This window comes from Haliotis rufescens, unplaced genomic scaffold (assembly GCF_023055435.1).
Source record: "Haliotis rufescens isolate VD_foot unplaced genomic scaffold, xgHalRufe1.0.p SCAF_3, whole genome shotgun sequence".
Classification (NCBI taxonomy): domain Eukaryota; kingdom Metazoa; phylum Mollusca; class Gastropoda; order Lepetellida; family Haliotidae; genus Haliotis; species Haliotis rufescens.
Genome location: NW_025964001.1, coordinates 61,049,012 through 61,068,173, shown reverse-complemented (window position 1 = coordinate 61,068,173; position 19,162 = coordinate 61,049,012). Strand labels below are relative to the sequence as shown.

The window sequence follows — 19,162 nt, the reverse complement described above, 5'->3', positions numbered from 1 at the left end:
ATCTGACAACCAGGTCAGATCACCAATTACTGACTGCATCTGACAACCAGGTCAGATCACTGATTACTGACTGCATCTGACAACCAGGTCAGATCACTGATTACTGACTGCATCTAACCACCAGGTCAGATCACTGATTACTGACTGCATCTGACAACCAGGTAAGATTACTAATTACTGACTGCATCTGACAACCAGGTCAGATCACCAATTACTGACTGCATCTGACAACCAGGTCAGATCACTGATTACTGACTGCATCTGACAACCAGGTAAGTTCACCAATTACTGACTGCATCTGACAACCAGGTAAGATCACTGATTACTGACTGCATCTGACAACCAGGTAAGTTCACCAATTACTGACTGCATCTGACAACCAGGTCAGATCACCAATTACTGACTGCATCTGACAACCAGGTAAGTTCACCAATTACTGACTGCATCTGACAACCAGGTCAGATCACCTATTACTGACTGCATCTGACAACCAGGTCAGATCACTGATTACTGACTGCATCTGACAACCAGGTCAGATCACTGATTACTGACTGCATCTGACAACCAGGTAAGTTCACCAATTACTGACTGCATCTGACAACCAGGTAAGATCACTGATTACTGACTGCATCTGACAACCAGGTAAGTTCACCAATTACTGACTGCATCTGACAACCAGGTAAGATCACTGATTACTGACTGCATCTGACAACCAGGTAAGTTCACCAATTACTGACTGTATCTGACAACCAGGTCAGATCACCTATTACTGACTGCATCTGACAACCAGGTCAGATCACTGATTACTGACTGCATCTGACAACCAGGTCAGATCACTGATTACTGACTGCATCTGACAACCAGGTAAGTTCACCAATTACTGACTGTATCTGACAACCAGGTCAGATCACCAATTACTGACTGCATCTGACAACCAGGTCTGATCACTGATTACTGACTGCATCTGACAACCAGGTCAGATCACTGATTACTGACTGCATCTAACAACCAGGTCAGATCACTGATTACTGACTGCATCTGACAACCAGGTAAGATTACTAATTACTGACTGCATCTGACAACCAGGTCAGATCACCAATTACTGACTGCATCTGACAACCAGGTCAGATCACCAATTACTGACTGCATCTGACAACCAGGTCAGATCACTGATTACTGACTGCATCTGACAACCAGGTCAGATCACCAATTACTGACTGCATCTGACAACCAGGTAAGTTCACCAATTACTGACTGCATCTGACAACCAGGTAAGATCACTGATTACTGACTGCATCTGACAACCAGGTAAGTTCACCAATTATTGACTGTATCTGACAACCAGGTCAGATCACCAATTTCTGACTGCATCTGACAACCAGGTAAGATCACTGATTACTGACTGCATCTGACAACCAGGTCAGATCACCAATTACTGACTGCATCTGACAACCAGGTAAGATCACCAATTACTGACTGCATCTGACAACCAGGTAAGTTCACCAATTACTGACTGTATCAGACAACCAGGTAAGTTCACCAATTACTGACTGCATCTGACAACCAGGTAAGTTCACCAATTACTGACTGCATCTGACAACCAGGTCAGATCACTGATTACTGACTGCATCTGACAACCAGGTAAGTTCACCAATTACTGACTGTATCTGACAACCAGGTAAGATCACTGATTACTGACTGTATCTGACAACCAGGTAAGATCACTGATTACTGACTGCATCTGACAACAAGGTAAGTTCACCAATTACTGACTGCATCTGACAACCAGGTAAGATCACTGATTACTGACTGCATCTGACAACCAGGTAAGTTCACCAATTACTGACTGTATCTGACAACCAGGTAAGATCACTGATTACTGACTGCATCTGACAACCAGGTAAGATCACCAATTACTGACTGCATCTGACAACCAGGTCAGATCACCAATTACTGACTGCATCTGACAACCAGGTAAGTTCACCAATTACTGACTGTATCTGACAACCAGGTAAGTTCACCAATTACTGACTGTATCTGACAACCAGGTAAGATCACTGATTACTGACTGTATCTGACAACCAGGTAAGATCACTGATTACTGACTGCATCTGACAACAAGGTAAGTTCACCAATTACTGACTGCATCTGACAACCAGGTAAGATCACTGATTACTGACTGCATCTGACAACCAGGTAAGTTCACCAATTATTGACTGTATCTGACAACCAGGTAAGATCACTGATTACTGACTGCATCTGACAACCAGGTAAGTTCACCAATTACTGACTACATCTGACAACCAGGTAACTTCACTGATTACTGACTGCATCTGACAACCAGGTAAGTTCACCAATTACTGACTGCATCTGACAACCAGGTCAGATCACCAATTACTGACTGTATCTGACAACCAGGTAACTTCACTGATTACTGACTGCATCTGACAACCAGGTAAGTTCACCAATTACTGACTGCATCTGACAACCAGGTCAGATCACCAATTACTGACTGTATCTGACAACCAGGTCAGATCACCAATTACTGACTGTATCTGACAACCAGGTAACTTCACTGATTACTGACTGCATCTGACAACCATGTAAGTTCACCAATTACTGACTGCATCTGACAACCAGGTAAGTTCACCAATTACTGACTGTATCTGACAACCAGGTCAGATCACCAATTACTGACTGCATCTGACAACCAGGTAAGATCACTGATTACTGACTGCATCTGACAACCAGGTCAGATCACCAATTACTGACTGCATCTGACAACCAGGTCAGATCACCAATTACTGACTGCATCTGACAACCAGGTAAGTTCACCAATTACTGACTGCATCTGACAACCAGGTAAGATCACTGATTACTGACTGTATCTGACAACCAGGTCAGATCACTGATTACTGACTGCACCTGACAACCAGGTAAGATTACTAATTACTGACTGCATCTGACAACCAGGTAAGATCACCAATTACTGACTGCATCTGACAACCAGGTAAGATCACCAATTACTGACTGCATCTGACAACCATGTAAGATCACTGATTACTGACTGCATCTGACAACCAGGTAAGATTACTAATTACTGACTGCATCTGACAACCAGGTAAGATCACTGATTACTGACTGCATCTGACAACCAGGTCAGATCACCAATTACTGACTGCATCTGACAACCAGGTAAGATCACTGATTACTGACTGCACCTGACAACCAGGTAAGATCACTGATTACTGACTGCATCTGACAACCATGTAAGATCACCAATTACTGACTGCATCTGACAACCAGGTAAGATCACCAATTACTGACTGCATCTGACAACCAGGTAAGATCACTGATTACTGCGACAGCCATACACAACTGGGCTCACACATACCTCATTGATCCTTCTGATCTGAATGAAGTGGGATTCCCCCCATTTCCTCTCTGTCATTCCAGTCCGCTTGAAGGCGTGGTGCTTCTTGTTGTTTTCCCACACCTAAACCAGACAAAGACCTCAGTACCAACATTGTTACAAATATCGCCACCAGTGACTATTACGAGTTATGTCCCTTCTATGCCCATTCTATTGACAAATCAGATTCCACCTCTCATATCAGTTCAAACAAACATGGCAGCTCCAAGTTAAGACGATCTGATCGATGTTCAAGATGTAAATCTTAACGGGTCTTACCTCGTGAAGTGCATCAAATCACATGAGCACCTTGATTAAAAACATGAAAAGATTTGGATAATATCTGTCGACAACCAGTTGACAGTACATCTTATGCAAATCATGCAGTTGACTGAACTCTGCACATTGAAATCAATGTTGTTTAAGAACCCGATATCAATTACGTCACACAATTTTAATTGGACTATGCATAGACCCGTTAATCCAGCACAAATATAACTCGATAATTCCAGCCTAGTTCAGCAAGGGTGGAAACTTGACTTTTAGAGTCCGTTAACTCCCTTGTTTTGGGAAGATGATAGACATGTGGAGTAGCACTATCTGGCGACACATGGTGTACGCCCCTTTTTACCTTGTAAGCATTAAGGATAGCAATGCAGTCACTCAAGGAGAAGGCTCCCCAGCTGTACTTGTGCCTGAAACAATTGGATTTGTGATTTCATCCACAGGAATCAAACTATTTGTGAGTATTGGATCTATGTCATGTAGCAGTGACCCTTGAATCCTTGAACTGTGTTTATATTAGAGTTAGTGAGTGAGTTGGGTTTAATGCCAATTTTACCAGTATTCCAGTTATATCGTGGCCTGTCAGCTTAATGTGGGAGGAAAGCCCTAAGTGATGCAAGTCTCAGATGTTTACCACTTCAGTGAAACCCACGAGCACGGGTATGGTGCCTTTAAACCTAGAAACATAATCAGGATGAACCGGCATTCGATCCCCCAATCATAGGTTTCTGGCGTGCCCAAGGGACGCATCTCTGCACAGCGAATCGCGGTGCCGTAGACGACTGGGCTACCCGTGCTGTGCCCTCGTCGCTATAAGACATGTCCAGATATAGAATTTGGTTTACACCATCAACATGATCAATTAGGAGATAAACATACTGTGTTTTCAATGGAGAGCAAGGTAACCTGTAGATTTAACCACACTAAATTGAATTTGGACCCGAAAACGCAGCGTGACATGTCAAATGTTATATTTAGCACAGTTACAGGCAACCAAGCTCTACATTGAAAACACAGTATGTTTATCTCCATTCTACCATGTCTAAATAGAATGTGATCTCTTTGGTGTTTGCAAATATACTGAGTGAAGAGGCATGGGTTGAGTCCAGTGTTTTGAGTGGGTTATCGATCTGAATTACAGAATCACCGACAACAGCCTGTAAACAAAATATGGCGCTGTATATGCTCAAGTAGTTTGTTTACACTGTAATACTTCACTCGAACAGAAAAGCCGCAAATACCAAGCTCTCAGTTATCCCCAAAACATCGATTTCTATCTTGTTTTCTGCACAAAATGTATTGCCACAAACCTTTTGTATTTTGTGATATAATTATTTTAATATGCCTACTGACAACGACCGAAAATAAGTACTATCATATGAATATTAGCTTCCACGGTGATGCGGACATCAAACCAGCTGTTTCAGTGATTTGGGGTTTACTGTGATTCAATAGCCTCTGATTGACCAATCAGAATCTAGTAATTTCCAAATTCATGGTAGAATATTGTTAATCCTCCATGAACCAGTCTGATACCCTATTCATAGCATTGTATATGGCCACTGGCCATCTTAATATTGATGGACAAGTTGTAGTCACATATCACATATCACATAAAACACCTTGTTGATACTGACTTATTTGGTGTATTATCACATTTGACCCATGTTTATATAATAATCTGCCTTCTCTAAAAATTGAACAAGCAGGAAAGCCATCCATCAATAACCATAAAAAAAATATCCAGAAGCCAGTATCAGATGAGTGTCAACCAGATGAACAGGTACACAGTCAACTACAGATCCTCTGTCGAACACCACTGAAGACATCTTTCCAAGGCAAGAGCTTCCACCAACCTTTTTATCAAAGTCTTGTTTCCACCCTTGCCACATCAAGCCCATTTTCCTGTGCTAAATATGATCGGACTATTGCACATATCGATAGTCCAATCAGAGAATGTTCAACATAAACAACTGCTACACCTTTGTATGAAAGTGATTTACCACTGCCTGTCTATGTTGACAGGAATATGTCTTTTTCATCTTTTAACCCCCCAAATGATTGCTATGTTTTTGTGTTTCAGGGATGAAATAGCGAATGTTTTCATATCTGATCGACTACGTAGCCGCCTCTGGTAAGTGGCCATCTTTGTGAAGCTATACGAGACAAGAACAGGGATCTGATTGGATATCATGTTTTTATTACAAGGGGCACAACTTGTGATCTACGCGAGGTGGCACCAGAGTCGAGCAAAGAATAGTGGCCTTGATGTGGCAAGGGTAGAAACTAGGCTTTGATATAGGCTATTGGACATGCTTGCCTTGGGAAGATGAATTAAAGATACTGCCAAGTACAGCACTAAACAACAAACCAAGCAAACTGACTAACTTTCTGTCATACTTCACATATTCATGTACGTAATGTGAGATTTTACAGAGAATTTGGCCTAAATCTAAAAAATATTTGTCAGGCTTATATACAGGTCAAGGTCAATTTCTCCCTGATCACTGACAGCTTTGATTGGCTATCAAGCTGGACTGGTCAAAGAATTTGTCATTATCCTAGTTCTTTTTCCAATGAAAGTTATACAGAACCAAAATACTAATATTCTAACAAAAACAGTTCAACTAAGATTAAGTATAGTAATATTAAATGCTTGGGTCGTCCTTAACATTTCTTGAGTAGTAATATGGGTCCTGTGTCTGTGTTCTCGAACGGCCCGAGCCGGATCATAAACACCACCCCGGCTACAGATTTGGCGCCCAGCGTGGGGCCGAGCACGTTCATATTACATTAAGCAAAATAAGCCTCAGTACCCTACTATGTGGCCCGGGACATGCCTTCTGTTGACGGGGGAGTATGTAGCAGGGCGTGGAGTCATCCCACAGATGACATCCTTACCTTGTCAGCTTGCTGACGGGGTTAACCTCTTTGGTCATGTGGACAAGGCGTCCAACCTCGGATCAGAAGGTCCGTGGTTCGAATCCCATCACAGGACTCGGAAATTTTATGGCCGCTACAAGTAGTACACAAAACAGCCAATACATTGAGCACTTTCACCTAAAACACACTCACTCAAAAGCTTTCAGCTTGGCCTTGAAAGGTCTTGCAAAAATACTCTTGAGCGACAGTGCTGCCCCAATGATAAGACATTCTTCCAGAAGACAGAAGACATGTCCAAGGACAAGCAGTTTCCCGATACGGATATCGACTGGCAGGTCCGCGAGTACCCTCCCGATGAAAGTCAGCTCTCCATCATACTGGCTGTTCAATGTGTTGTTTGACGTGGCAAGGGCCCCCACCTGGAACAAAACCAAGTCACTGGATTCTTTGTAGACCACATCACTTGTCAATAATCATACTCACACTGGAACAAGCAGGCAGACAAGTTACCTGATGTGTCTGTCAAGATTGCCCTGAACGGCATCGAAGCTCCGTACATTGACAAATAGGCAACTGAGATTGCTGCACATATACACACACAATGCTAAGAGTTTAAGAAAGTCTTGTTCTAAATTCTGCATTTTCATGTATTCACAGAAACTTGTAAGTTGATATCGTATTTAAGTTTTTTTGTTTAATGACAGCGACATGGAGTATGTATACGGCATATTTTGTCATTCATAAATATAGAAAACTGTCGGACCCTGAGTTATGTAAGGGATAGATCTGAATGCCTTTTCATTCATTTGCACATATTTCTTGAACTAACACATGTCATTGATTTTGTTTTTTTAACTGTTGCTCAATGCTGCATTCAGCAATATTCCAGCTATGTGACGCCGGTCTGTAAATAATTGAGTCTGGACCAGACACTCCAGTGATTGACATCATGAGCATCAATCCACGCAATTGGGATACAATGACATGCATCAACCAAGTCAGTGAGCCTGACCACCCGATACCGTTAGTCGCCTCTTACGACAAGAATAGTTGCCTTTTACGGCAAGCATGGGTTGCTGAAGACCTATTCTACATGGATCTTTAAGGGTCCATTGTCATTGAAGAAAATGAAGGAGGTAATACTTCTTTCAGGTTGAGGATAGTTCTCTCAATATCGTCCAGTCTGGGAGGGGACAGGGCTAGACCCAGCAGACGTCTCGGCTCCCCCATGTTGAAGATCTTCGTCTTTAGAACCAGGGTCTCCAAGGGACAGCGCTGAGCACAACACAAAGAAGTCAGTGAATAGATCACACAACACATAGAGGTCAGTGAATAGATCACACAACACATAGAGGTTAGTGAATAGATCACACAACACATAGAAGTCAGTGAATAGATCACACAACACATAGAAGTCAGTGAATAGATCGCACAACACAACGAAGTCAGTGAATAGATCACACAACACATAGAGGTCAGTGAATAGATCACACAACACATAGAGGTCAGTGAATAGATCACACAACACATAGAAGTCAGTGAATAGATCACACAACACATAGAGGTCAGTGAATAGATCACACAACACATAGAGGTTAGTGAATAGATCACACAACACATAGAAGTCAGTGAATAGATCACACAACACATAGAAGTCAGTGAATAGATCGCACAACACAACGAAGTCAGTGAATAGATCACACAACACATAGAGGTCAGTGAATAGATCACACAACACATAGAGGTCAGTGAATAGATCACACAACACATAGAAGTCAGTGAATAGATCGCACAACACATAGAAGTCAGTGAATAGATCGCACAACACATAGAAGTCAGTGAATAGATCACACAACACATAGAAGTCAGTGAATAGATCACACAACACATAGAAGTCAGTGAATAGATCGCACAACACATAGAAGTCAGTGAATAGATCGCACAACACATAGAAGTCAGTGAATAGATCACACAACACATAGAAGTCAGTGAATAGATCACACAACACATAGAGGTCAGTGAATAGATCACACAACACATAGAAGTCAGTGAATAGATCACACAACACATAGAAGTCAGTGAATAGATCACACAACACATAGAAGTCAGTGAATAGATCGCACAACACATAGAAGTCAGTGAATAGATCGCACAACACATAGAAGTCATTGAATAGATCACACAACACATAGAAGTCAGTGAATAGATCACACAACACATAGAAGTCAGTGAATAGATCACACAACACATAGAGGTCAGTGAATAGATTGCACAACACATAGAAGTCAGTGAATAGATCACACAACACATAGAAGTCAGTGAATAGATCGCACAACACATAGAAGTCAGTGAATAGATCACACAACACATAGAAGTCAGTGAATAGATCACACAACACATAGAGGTCAGTGAATAGATCGCACAACACATAGAAGTCAGTGAATAGATCACACAACACATAGAAGTCAGTGAATAGATCGCACAACACATAGAAGTCAGTGAATAGATCACACAACACAGAAGTCAGTGAATAGATCACACAACACATAGAGGTCAGTGAATAGATCGCACAACACATAGAGGTCAGTGAATAGATCGCACAACACATAGAAGTCAGTGAATAGATCACACAACACATAGAAATAAGTGAATAGATCACACAACACAACACATAAAAAACAGGGGATAAATTGAAAAAACACAAGGCCCGCATAGGACATTGTGGCACCACACAACACAAAATTCCTTGGCTATCATCAATCACTATCCAGGCACATGTAGGACGTTGTGCCATCACTCAACATACATTCCTTCGCTATCATCAATCACTAACCAGGTCCTCTTACGACATTGTGGGAGAAAAGCCCGAAGTGGTGCAAGTCTCAGACTGTTGACAAACCTAGAAACAAACTCAAGGCAAACCAGGCTTTGAACCCACAACCATAGGTTTCTGGTTAACCAAGGGACACAACTCTGCACTGTTAGGCACACACAACCCATTGTGGCACCACACAACACGCATTTCATCACAAGACAACTTGTCAGTAGGAAAATATGTTTGTGAGGTCCTGACATCTGTACCTGCATCTCTGGTATTCCATAATCAGGCAGACATTGACTGAAGAATGTCTTAGTCACCATGAAGTAGCAGCGGCCGTTGGAAACACGTCCAGCTCGACCTGTCAACACGCGTGGAATAACATTCACACATTTGTCTTGGAAACGTCAAATAATCATGAGTGAGTGAGTGAGTGAGTGAGTGAGTGAGTGAGTGAGTGAGTGAGTGAGTGAGTGAGTGAGTGAGTGAGTGAGTGAGTGAGTGAGTGAGTGAGTGAATGTTTACTACTTCGGTGAAACCCATGAGCACGGGTATGGTGCTGACAAACCTAAAAACATAATCAGGGCGAACCGGGATTCGATCCCACAATCATAGGTTTCTGGCGTGTCCAAGGGACGCAACTCTGCACAGCAAATCAACATGTCCCTTAATCATGATACAGGGATAGAAATGTAGGTTTCTCCAGAGTGCCGCTGTGCACGACACTCACGAAAATGTTTAGCTCACTTGAACCATCTTCAGTCTCGGTGTACGAAATTTCACACTGAGCTAGACAGTAAGGAGTAGTAATGGAGAAAACTGGCCTCCATCCTCTTCTCTGAGCTTGATCACATCCTATTTATATCTGATTATTTTTTAGAAAGAACATTTATCCCTGGCTTTGTACAATATTCATCAACACAAGTTATTTTTTTTTCAAAATGATGATTTTTAAGTGTCCCCTTTAGCATGTTTATGTCTGGCGCTAAGACAGTCAAACTCCCATACTTTAACATTGTCTTATGACAGTCGTAGGGCTATGATATCTTTGTAGAACGGAGCCCAGGAAGACTTCTTGAACCTCTCCTTATAAACTTCGCATAGCTATTGACACAATAACTCAAGGCTTTTCATACACTGTAATATGTTTGTTTTTGTTTGTTGGTTTGTTGTTTAACGCTGAACTCAGCAATATTCCAGCTATATGACGACGGTCTGTAAATAATCAAGTCTGGACCAGACAATCTAGTGATTGACATCATGAGCATTGATTTACACAATAGGGATACCATGACATGCATCAACCAAGTCAGCGAGTCTGACCACCCGATCCCGTTAGTCGCCTCTTACAACAAGCATGAGCTGCTGAAACCAATTCTTACCTGGATGTTCACGGATCAGTGAAATATGTACTCAAACTATTCTTATCCCAACAACTGCAGTTAGTTAAAGTGTTGAGGCCAACATAGGCCTGTGTAGAAGAACTGGGATTGCTGACCTTTCCTCTGTGTACAGTTGGATTTGGCTGCCCAGTCCACAATCAGATGGGTGTAGTTGGTCATGGGGTCGCACACCAGGTTCTTGGTGAGGCAGAAGTCGATAACTACACATGCAACAGGACATTTAGGTGTGATTAGTGCCAAATGATTTGGCCATTGGATCCATGTTGAGTCATGGACTCAACAATGGGTATGTACTGTAGCTTCTTAGACCATTGTGACTTGCTTTGTTTGTGTGTTTGTGTGTTTGTTGTTTTAAGCAGCACTCAGCAGTATTCCAGCTATATGATGCGGTTTGTAAATAATCAACTCTGGACCAGACAATCTAGTGATTGACATTATGATCTATCTACGCAACTGCGATACAATGACATGCATCAACCAAGTCAGGGAGAGCACGGTCCACCGACCCTGTTAGTAGCCTAAGCACAGGATGTCGAAGATCAATTCTAATCCAACCTGCTCAGTGACTTGAATACTGACAAATATATACCTTAAGGTGTTCTTATATGACCTGTCTACAATTGAGTGAGTGAGTGAGTGAGTTGGGTTTAACGCCGCTTTTAACAGTATTCCAGTTATATCACGGCGTGTCAGCTTAATGTGGGAGGAAAGCCAGGAGTGATGCAGGTCTCAGACGTTTACCACTTCGGTGAAACCCATGAGCACACGTATGGTGCTGACAAACCTAGAAACAAAATTGGGGTGAACCGGGATTCGAACCCACAATCATAGGTTTCTGGCGTGCCAAAGGGACGCAACTCTGCACAGCGAATCGCGGCGCCTTACACGACTGGGCTCCCATTAATCCATGTTATCATCCAGACTTTTGACAGGATCAATATTGACATAATAGGGTGGCCAACGATTGTGACACAATATCCATATGGGACTTATTAAATCAATAATGGTTTGAAACAAAACCTAGGCGAAACAAAGCACTCTTGTTACACAGGATTTGGGGGTCAATTTAGAGGGTACTTGGAACTCAATACAGGGTACAAGAGACACAAATAAAATTGCATAAACTAAAACATTTCCTATGCATAAAAACTTCCTTTACAAATTATACTTTTTCAATATTACATTCAGTAATTCAACTTCAAATTGCTCCCTTTTTTGACCTAGGAACGTGTCCTACAAGTTTCTGTCTGTGATTCACATTCTGCCTTTGTACGTGTGATTTTGAGTTTTGTGTTTGGTTGTATTCAGATTCAGGGGAGTGGCTTGCACCCTCAACGACCTTCACGGATCCTTAACCAGCTGAACTGACAATTTGTGTATGCTTGTTTGAATGTGTTGAAGGAGATATTTGAAACAATATGCTTCAGATCAGCTTGAGAGCCCTCAGGGACAGACACATACATACCATACTTGATGTCTGGAACAGTGATAGACGACTCAGCGATGTTGGTAGAGAGTATCACCTACAAAACAACCAGTGTACAGTCAAGTCTCGTTAATCCGACAATAGGCTTTATCGGACACTAATATTGGGAACCGATAAATCAGTGCTATTTAGACCCGTTATTCTCGACTCCCGCACACCTAATCTGCAACGAATTACCGAAATCACTCATTAATCAGTCTCGTTAGTCCGACACAGTGATCAGCGTACTCATTGGTCATCTGCCCGCAAGTACACAGCCCGTGTTTTGATGCGAGATGAGTCGGCTGGTAACTGCATATTACAACGACTGAAGAGATAAACTTGCTTAACAATAAACAATTAATGCTTTAAATAAACAAAACAGGATTAATCACATGCTTAGATTACTTCAATCTCATTAAAATCAGATACAAGTTCTTGCTATCGCCGAGGGCATCTCATTAAAGATCACGTCAGAACAACCTTCGGGATTAACGGTACTTGAATGTCATTCACATAACATGGAGACACCAACAAGACAACTTATGAAAGAATCAGTTGTTCTTTAACGTCTTTTATAAAGCCAAAAGGAGAAGTTCTTTCTGCTGATGGAGCTTGGTTTTATTTAGTCATCTCTCATGTATGTAATGGAGGCTGTTTTTACTGAGTACACAGCATATTAACCTGTCCATTCCATAAGTCTAGCATTCAAGAATCTCTGATCAGCCCTGACATGGTGTCGGCCATGAGAAGGTGACGTCACATCCGTGACACACAGAACTGTACCCGTTGAAGTTTTAGAACGGTTGTTAGGAACTCATACTCAGGAGCGGCTGTGCTGGTCTGAATGAAACATGACATTTATCTTACCTCACACATGAATGTCAGGTTCTGATTGGCCGAAAAACATTTGACTATTTTCCATGTACCCCGCTAACATGCCATGTCCATTCCCTGCTTGAATTGCTGAATTGCTGTAACATTTGGAACATAACAACCACAATTCTGTATCTCGAATTAATTACGTAAGATGCCATTCTCCGGCTAGTTACGATATTGTTTTAATGACAGAGATCAAGGGGGAATAACACCAAGTTTATGTTCTGTCATCTTCCCTCACCCTTTGGGTACATCAACTCATGTCCCCCTTCATCTTCCCGAGGCAAGCATGTCCACTAGCCTATATCAAAGCCTAGTTTCTACCCTTGCCACAAGGCCATATTTCTTGGCTCCACCCAGGCGCCACCTAGCATAGATCACGAGTTGTGCCCCTTGTAATGAAAACATGATATCCAATCAGATCGCTGTTCTTATCTCATATAGCTTCACAAAGATGGCGGCGACCTAGTCGATCAGATAACAAAAACATTCGCAATTTCATCCCTGACACAAAACATAGGCAATCATTTGGGTTTTTAAAAGATGAAAAAGACATATTCCTGTCAACATAGACAGGCAGTGGTAATTCACTTTCATACGAGGGTGTACCAGTCGTGGATTTTGATTTTGTGAAACGTTCTCTGAATGGACAATCGATATGTGCAATAGTCAAATCATATTTAGCACAGGAAAGTGAGGTTGATGTGGCAAGGGTTGAAACAAGACTTTGATAAAAAGGCTAGTGGACGCTCTTGCCTCCTTGTGATTGTCAGACAACTGTTCATCTCACACTCAGGTCTGGCATGGTCTGAGCGCCCATGTTAAGCAGTTGCAGCAGAGATTCTGGTGTACTTGTCTGGGTGCCAGCTCTGTTGTGTGTTGTAACATCTTATGTACATATTAACAAACAGTCAGATGCAACCAAGTAGCATCAGCGTTTCATGTACAAACAACTCTCCAACTTCCCTACTATCTGACAGATCTTTAAGGAAGTTCCTGTCATAAGGCATCATTGAATTGGGTCAGGGTGTTTTATACATGGGGCTAGATTTTGTAGAAGAGTCACTCTTCAGGCAGCTTGGAAATCTGTAACGCTGCTGAGGAGATCAATATTTTTTTCTGTGCCTCCCATCTCCCGCCCACCCTGAATTTTCATTCAGACGGAAAATAATAATAATAATTATGGCAATGCTTCCCATTGCTGTGGAGATGTATGCCATAAAATACTCTTGCCACTCTACTCATAAAACCCTGGGTTAGCTTGATCTCATCTTCCTGAGGCGAGAGAGTTAACTGACTTTATAAGTCCAGTTTCCACCCTTGTCAAACTAGGCTGGAATTATGGAGTTATGTTTGGGTTGGACTAGTCTATGCATAGTCCAATCACAATCGTGTAACAACATTGATGGTTTGTGAACTGCCGAGCAGATTTAGGACGACTGCAGGATTTGCAAAGCATGTGTACCACCAGCTCGGCATCAACAGATATTTGTCAAATTAATGTTTTAATCAAGACACTCATGTGATTTGATGAACTTTGCGAAGTAAGATCCTCTTAATTACAATATATATCTTGATTATCGATCAGACTGTCTTCACTGGGCGCCGCTATTTCGCTCAAAGCAAATGCAATCTATATGAGAGGTGGAACCTGATTAGTCAATAGGAGGGACACAGAAGGGACATAACTCATAATAGCCACAGGTGGCACTACAATTGAGCCCAAAAATTCCAGCCTAGTTCGGCAAGGGTGGAAACTGGACTTTCATAGACAGTTAACGCCCTTGACTCAGGAAGATGGCTTGATCTATCTTCGGCCATATTTATTAAGAATTTGTTTCCAAGGGCAAGTCAATCTACGCCTTAAATTAATGTTAAGACTGGTACCAAGTGTTCTGAACTTTAAAATGTCCTAAAATAAGTTACGCAATTGGTTAAAAAAATAAAAAAAATATTGGCTTTTTAAAAATTATTTTCACATGCCCCCCTCTTGCTGGTTGAGGTTGGAGATGAGAAACAGACAAAAAAATATTGATGGCCACATGGTCTCATCTGTGTCCCTGACAATCACTGTCATGCACCAACCTTCCTCTGCCCCTTGAGTGCTGGCTCAAACACCCTCATCTGTTCGTCCTGGGTGATGGTGGAGTGTAGCGGGATGACTTTCAGGCTGAAACACATGCCGAGCTGCAGCACTGAGGTCATCCCTACATCAAATATGCATCTGGATATTTAGGATTAAGCAAGGCAACTGTATAAAAGGACAAGACTACACTAAATTTTAAGACAAAAATACACACTCTCTCCTTGGAAATGAAGCTTTAATATACTTCAAAATCCTAGTTTTATTATATCTATAACATGACCAAACTGCAATTAGGAAACAATACTCTGAATAAACATGTATTAAAGCAACAGTTCATCACTTTATCACTGACTTCTAGTCGCTTCTGACCTCCTTGTTACATAGGCTATCTTTGCATATTGGGCAAGACAACCTGTAAAACAAGGCCAGAAATTGGTCCGGCCTGAGAGAGATGTTACTTATCTAAGGGAGATGTTACTCAACTAAGGGAGATGTTACTCAACTAAGGGAGGTGTTACTCAACTAAGGGAGATGTTACTTATCTAAGGGAGATGTTACTCAACTAAGGGAGATGTTACTCAACTAAGGGAGGTGTTACTCAACTAAGGGAGATGTTACTCATCTAAGGGAGATGTAACTTATCTAAGGGCGATGTTACTCAACTGAGGGAGATGTTACTCAACTAAGGGAGATGTTACTTATCTAAGGGAGATGTTACTCAACTAAGGGAGATGTTACTCAACTAAGGGAGGTGTTACTCAACTAAGGGAGATGTTACTTATCTAAGGGAGATGTTACTCAACTAAGGGGGATGTTACTCAACTAAGGGAGGTGTTACTCAACTAAGGGTGATGTTACTTATCTAAGGGAGATGTTACTCAACTGAGGGAGATGTTACTCAACTAAGGGAGATGTTACTTATCTAAGGGAGATGTTACTTATCTAAGGGAGATGTTACTCAACTGAGGGAGATGTTACTCAACTAAGGGAGATGTTACTTATCTAAGGGAGATGTTACTTATCTAAGGGAGATGTTACTTATCTAAGGGAGATGTTACTTATCTAAGGGAGATGTTACTTATCTAAGGGCGATGTAACTTATCTAAGGGAGATGTTACTCAACTGAGGGAGATGTTACTCAACTAAGGGAGATGTTACTTATCTAAGGGAGATGTTACTCAACTAAGGGAGATGTTACTCAACTAAGGGAGATGTTACTCATCTAAGGGAGGTGTTACTCAACTAAGGGAGGTGTTACTCAACTAAGGGAGATGTTACTCAACTAAGGGAGGTGTTACTCAACTAAGGGAGATGTTACTTATCTAAGGGAGATGTTACTCATCTAAGGGAGATGTTACTCAACTGAGGGAGATGTTACTCAACTAAGGGAGATGTTACTTATCTAAGGGAGATGTTACTTATCTAAGGGAGATGTTACTTATCTAAGGGAGATGTTACTCAACTAAGGGAGATGTTACTCAACTAAGGGAGATGTTACTTATCTAAGGGAGATGTTACTCAACTAAGGGAGATGTTACTTATCTAAGGGAGATGTTACTCAACTAAGGGAGATGTTACTCAACTAAGGGAGATGTTACTCAACTAAGGGAGATGTTACTTATCTAAGGGAGATGTTACTCAACTAAGGGAGATGTTACTCAACTGAGGGAGATGTTACTCAACTAAGGGAGATGTTACTTATCTAAGGGAGATGTTACTCAACTAAGGGAGATGTTACTCAACTAAGGGAGATGTTACTCATCTAAGGGAGGTGTTACTCAACTAAGGGAGGTGTTACTCAACTAAGGGAGATGTTACTTATCTAAGGGAGATGTTACTCATCTAAGGGAGATGTTACTCAACTGAGGGAGATGTTACTCAACTAAGGGAGATGTTACTTATCTAAGGGAGATGTTACTTATCTAAGGGCGATGTTACTTATCTAAGGGAGATGTTACTCAACTAAGGGAGATGTTACTCAACTAAGGGAGATGTTACTCAACTAAGGGAGATGTTACTCAACTAAGGGAGATGTTACTTATCTAAGGGAGATGTTACTCAACTAAGGGAGATGTTACTCAACTAAGGGAGATGTTACTCAACTAAGGGAGATGTTACTTATCTAAGGGAGATGTTACTCAACTAAGGGAGATGTTACTCAACTAAGGGAGATGTTACTCAACTAAGGGAGATGTTACTCAACTAAGGGAGATGTTACTTATCTAAGGGCGATGTTACTTATCTAAGGGAGATGTTACTCAACTAAGGGAGATGTTACTCAACTAAGGGAGATGTTACTCAACTAAGGGAGATGTTACTTATCTAAGGGAGATGTTACTCAACTAAGGGAGATGTTACTCAACTAAGGGAGATGTTACTCAACTGAGGGAGATGTTACTCAACTAAGGGAGATGTTACTCAACTAAGGGAGATGTTACTTATCTAAGGGAGATGTTACTCAACTAAGGGAGATGTTACTCAACTAAGGGAGATGTTACTCAACTAAGGGAGATGTTACTCAACTAAGGGAGATGTTACTTATCTAAGGGAGATGTTACTCAACTAAGGGAGATGTTACTCAACTAAGGGAGATGTTACTCAACTAAGGGAGATGTTACTTATCTAAGGGAGATGTTACTCAACTAAGGGAGATGTTACTCAACTAAGGGAGATGTTACTCAACTAAGGGAGATGTTACTCAACTAAGGGAGATGTTACTCAACTAAGGGAGATGTTACTTATCTAAGGGAGATGTTACTCAACTAAGGGAGATGTTACTCAACTAAGGGAGATGTTACTCAACTAAGGGAGATGTTACTCAACTAAGGGAGATGTTACTTATCTAAGGCCGATGTACCTTATCTAAGGGAGATGTTACTTATCTAAGGGCGATGTACCTTATCTAAGGGAGATGTTACTCAACTAAGGGAGATGTTACTCAACTAAGGGAGATGTTACTCAACTAAGGGAGATGTTACTCAACTAAGGGAGATGTTACTCAACTAAGGGAGATGTTACTTATCTAAGGGAGATGTTACTCAACTAAGGGAGGTGTTACTCAACTAAGGGAGATGTTACTCAACTAAGGGAGATGTTACTTATCTAAGGGCGATGTTACTCAACTAAGGGAGATGTTACTCAACTAAGGGAGATGTTACTCAACTAAGGGCGATGTTACTCATCTAAGGGAGATATTACTTATCTAAGGGAGATGTTACTCAACTAAGGGAGATGTTACTCATCTAAGGGAGATGTTACTCAACTAAGGGAGATGTTACTCAACTAAGGGAGATGTTACTTATCTAAGGGCGATGTTACTTATCTTAGGGAGATGTTACTCAACTAAGGGAGATGTTACTCAACTAAGGGAGATGTTACTCAACTAAGGGAGATGTTACTTATCTAAGGGAGATGTTACTCAACTAAGGGAGATGTTACTCAACTAAGGGAGATGTTACTTATCTAAGGGCGATGTTACTCAACTAAGGGAGATGTTACTTATCTAAGGGAGATGTTACTCAACTAAGGGAGATGTTACTCAACTAAGGGAGATGTTACTTATCTAAGGGAGATGTTACTCAACTAAGGGAGATGTTACTCAACTAAGGGAGATGTTACTTATCTAAGGGCGATGTAACTTATCTAAGGGAGATGTTACTCAACTAAGGGAGATGTTACTCAACTAAGGGAGATGTTACTCAACTAAGGGAGATGTTACTTATCTAAGGGAGATGTTACTCAACTAAGGGAGATGTTACTCAACTAAGGGAGATGTTACTTATCTAAGGGCGATGTTACTCAACTAAGGGAGATGTTACTCAACTAAGGGAGATGTTACTCAACTAAGGGAGATGTTACTCAACTAAGGGAGATGTTACTTATCTAAGGGAGATGTTACTTATCTAAGGGAGATGTTACTCAACTAAGGGAG

The 19,162-nt window shown here is 41.4% G+C and overlaps 1 protein-coding gene across 1 annotated transcript in view; it reads right to left on the bottom strand.

Moving 5' to 3' along the window:
• LOC124132330 (ATP-dependent RNA helicase TDRD9-like) overlaps positions 1-19,162 on the bottom strand; it is a 107,648-nt gene that overhangs the window by 33,156 nt on the left and 55,330 nt on the right. The window contains exons 12-19 of the mRNA XM_048403221.1: positions 15,231-15,315; positions 12,267-12,324; positions 10,897-11,001; positions 9,662-9,759; positions 7,724-7,855; positions 6,773-6,999; positions 4,044-4,107; positions 3,395-3,496 (exon numbers count right to left, since the gene is read on the bottom strand). Coding sequence (XP_048259178.1) covers positions 3,395-3,496; positions 4,044-4,107; positions 6,773-6,999; positions 7,724-7,855; positions 9,662-9,759; positions 10,897-11,001; positions 12,267-12,324; positions 15,231-15,315 — 871 coding nt within the window. The remainder of the gene's footprint in view (positions 1-3,394; positions 3,497-4,043; positions 4,108-6,772; positions 7,000-7,723; positions 7,856-9,661; positions 9,760-10,896; positions 11,002-12,266; positions 12,325-15,230; positions 15,316-19,162) is intronic.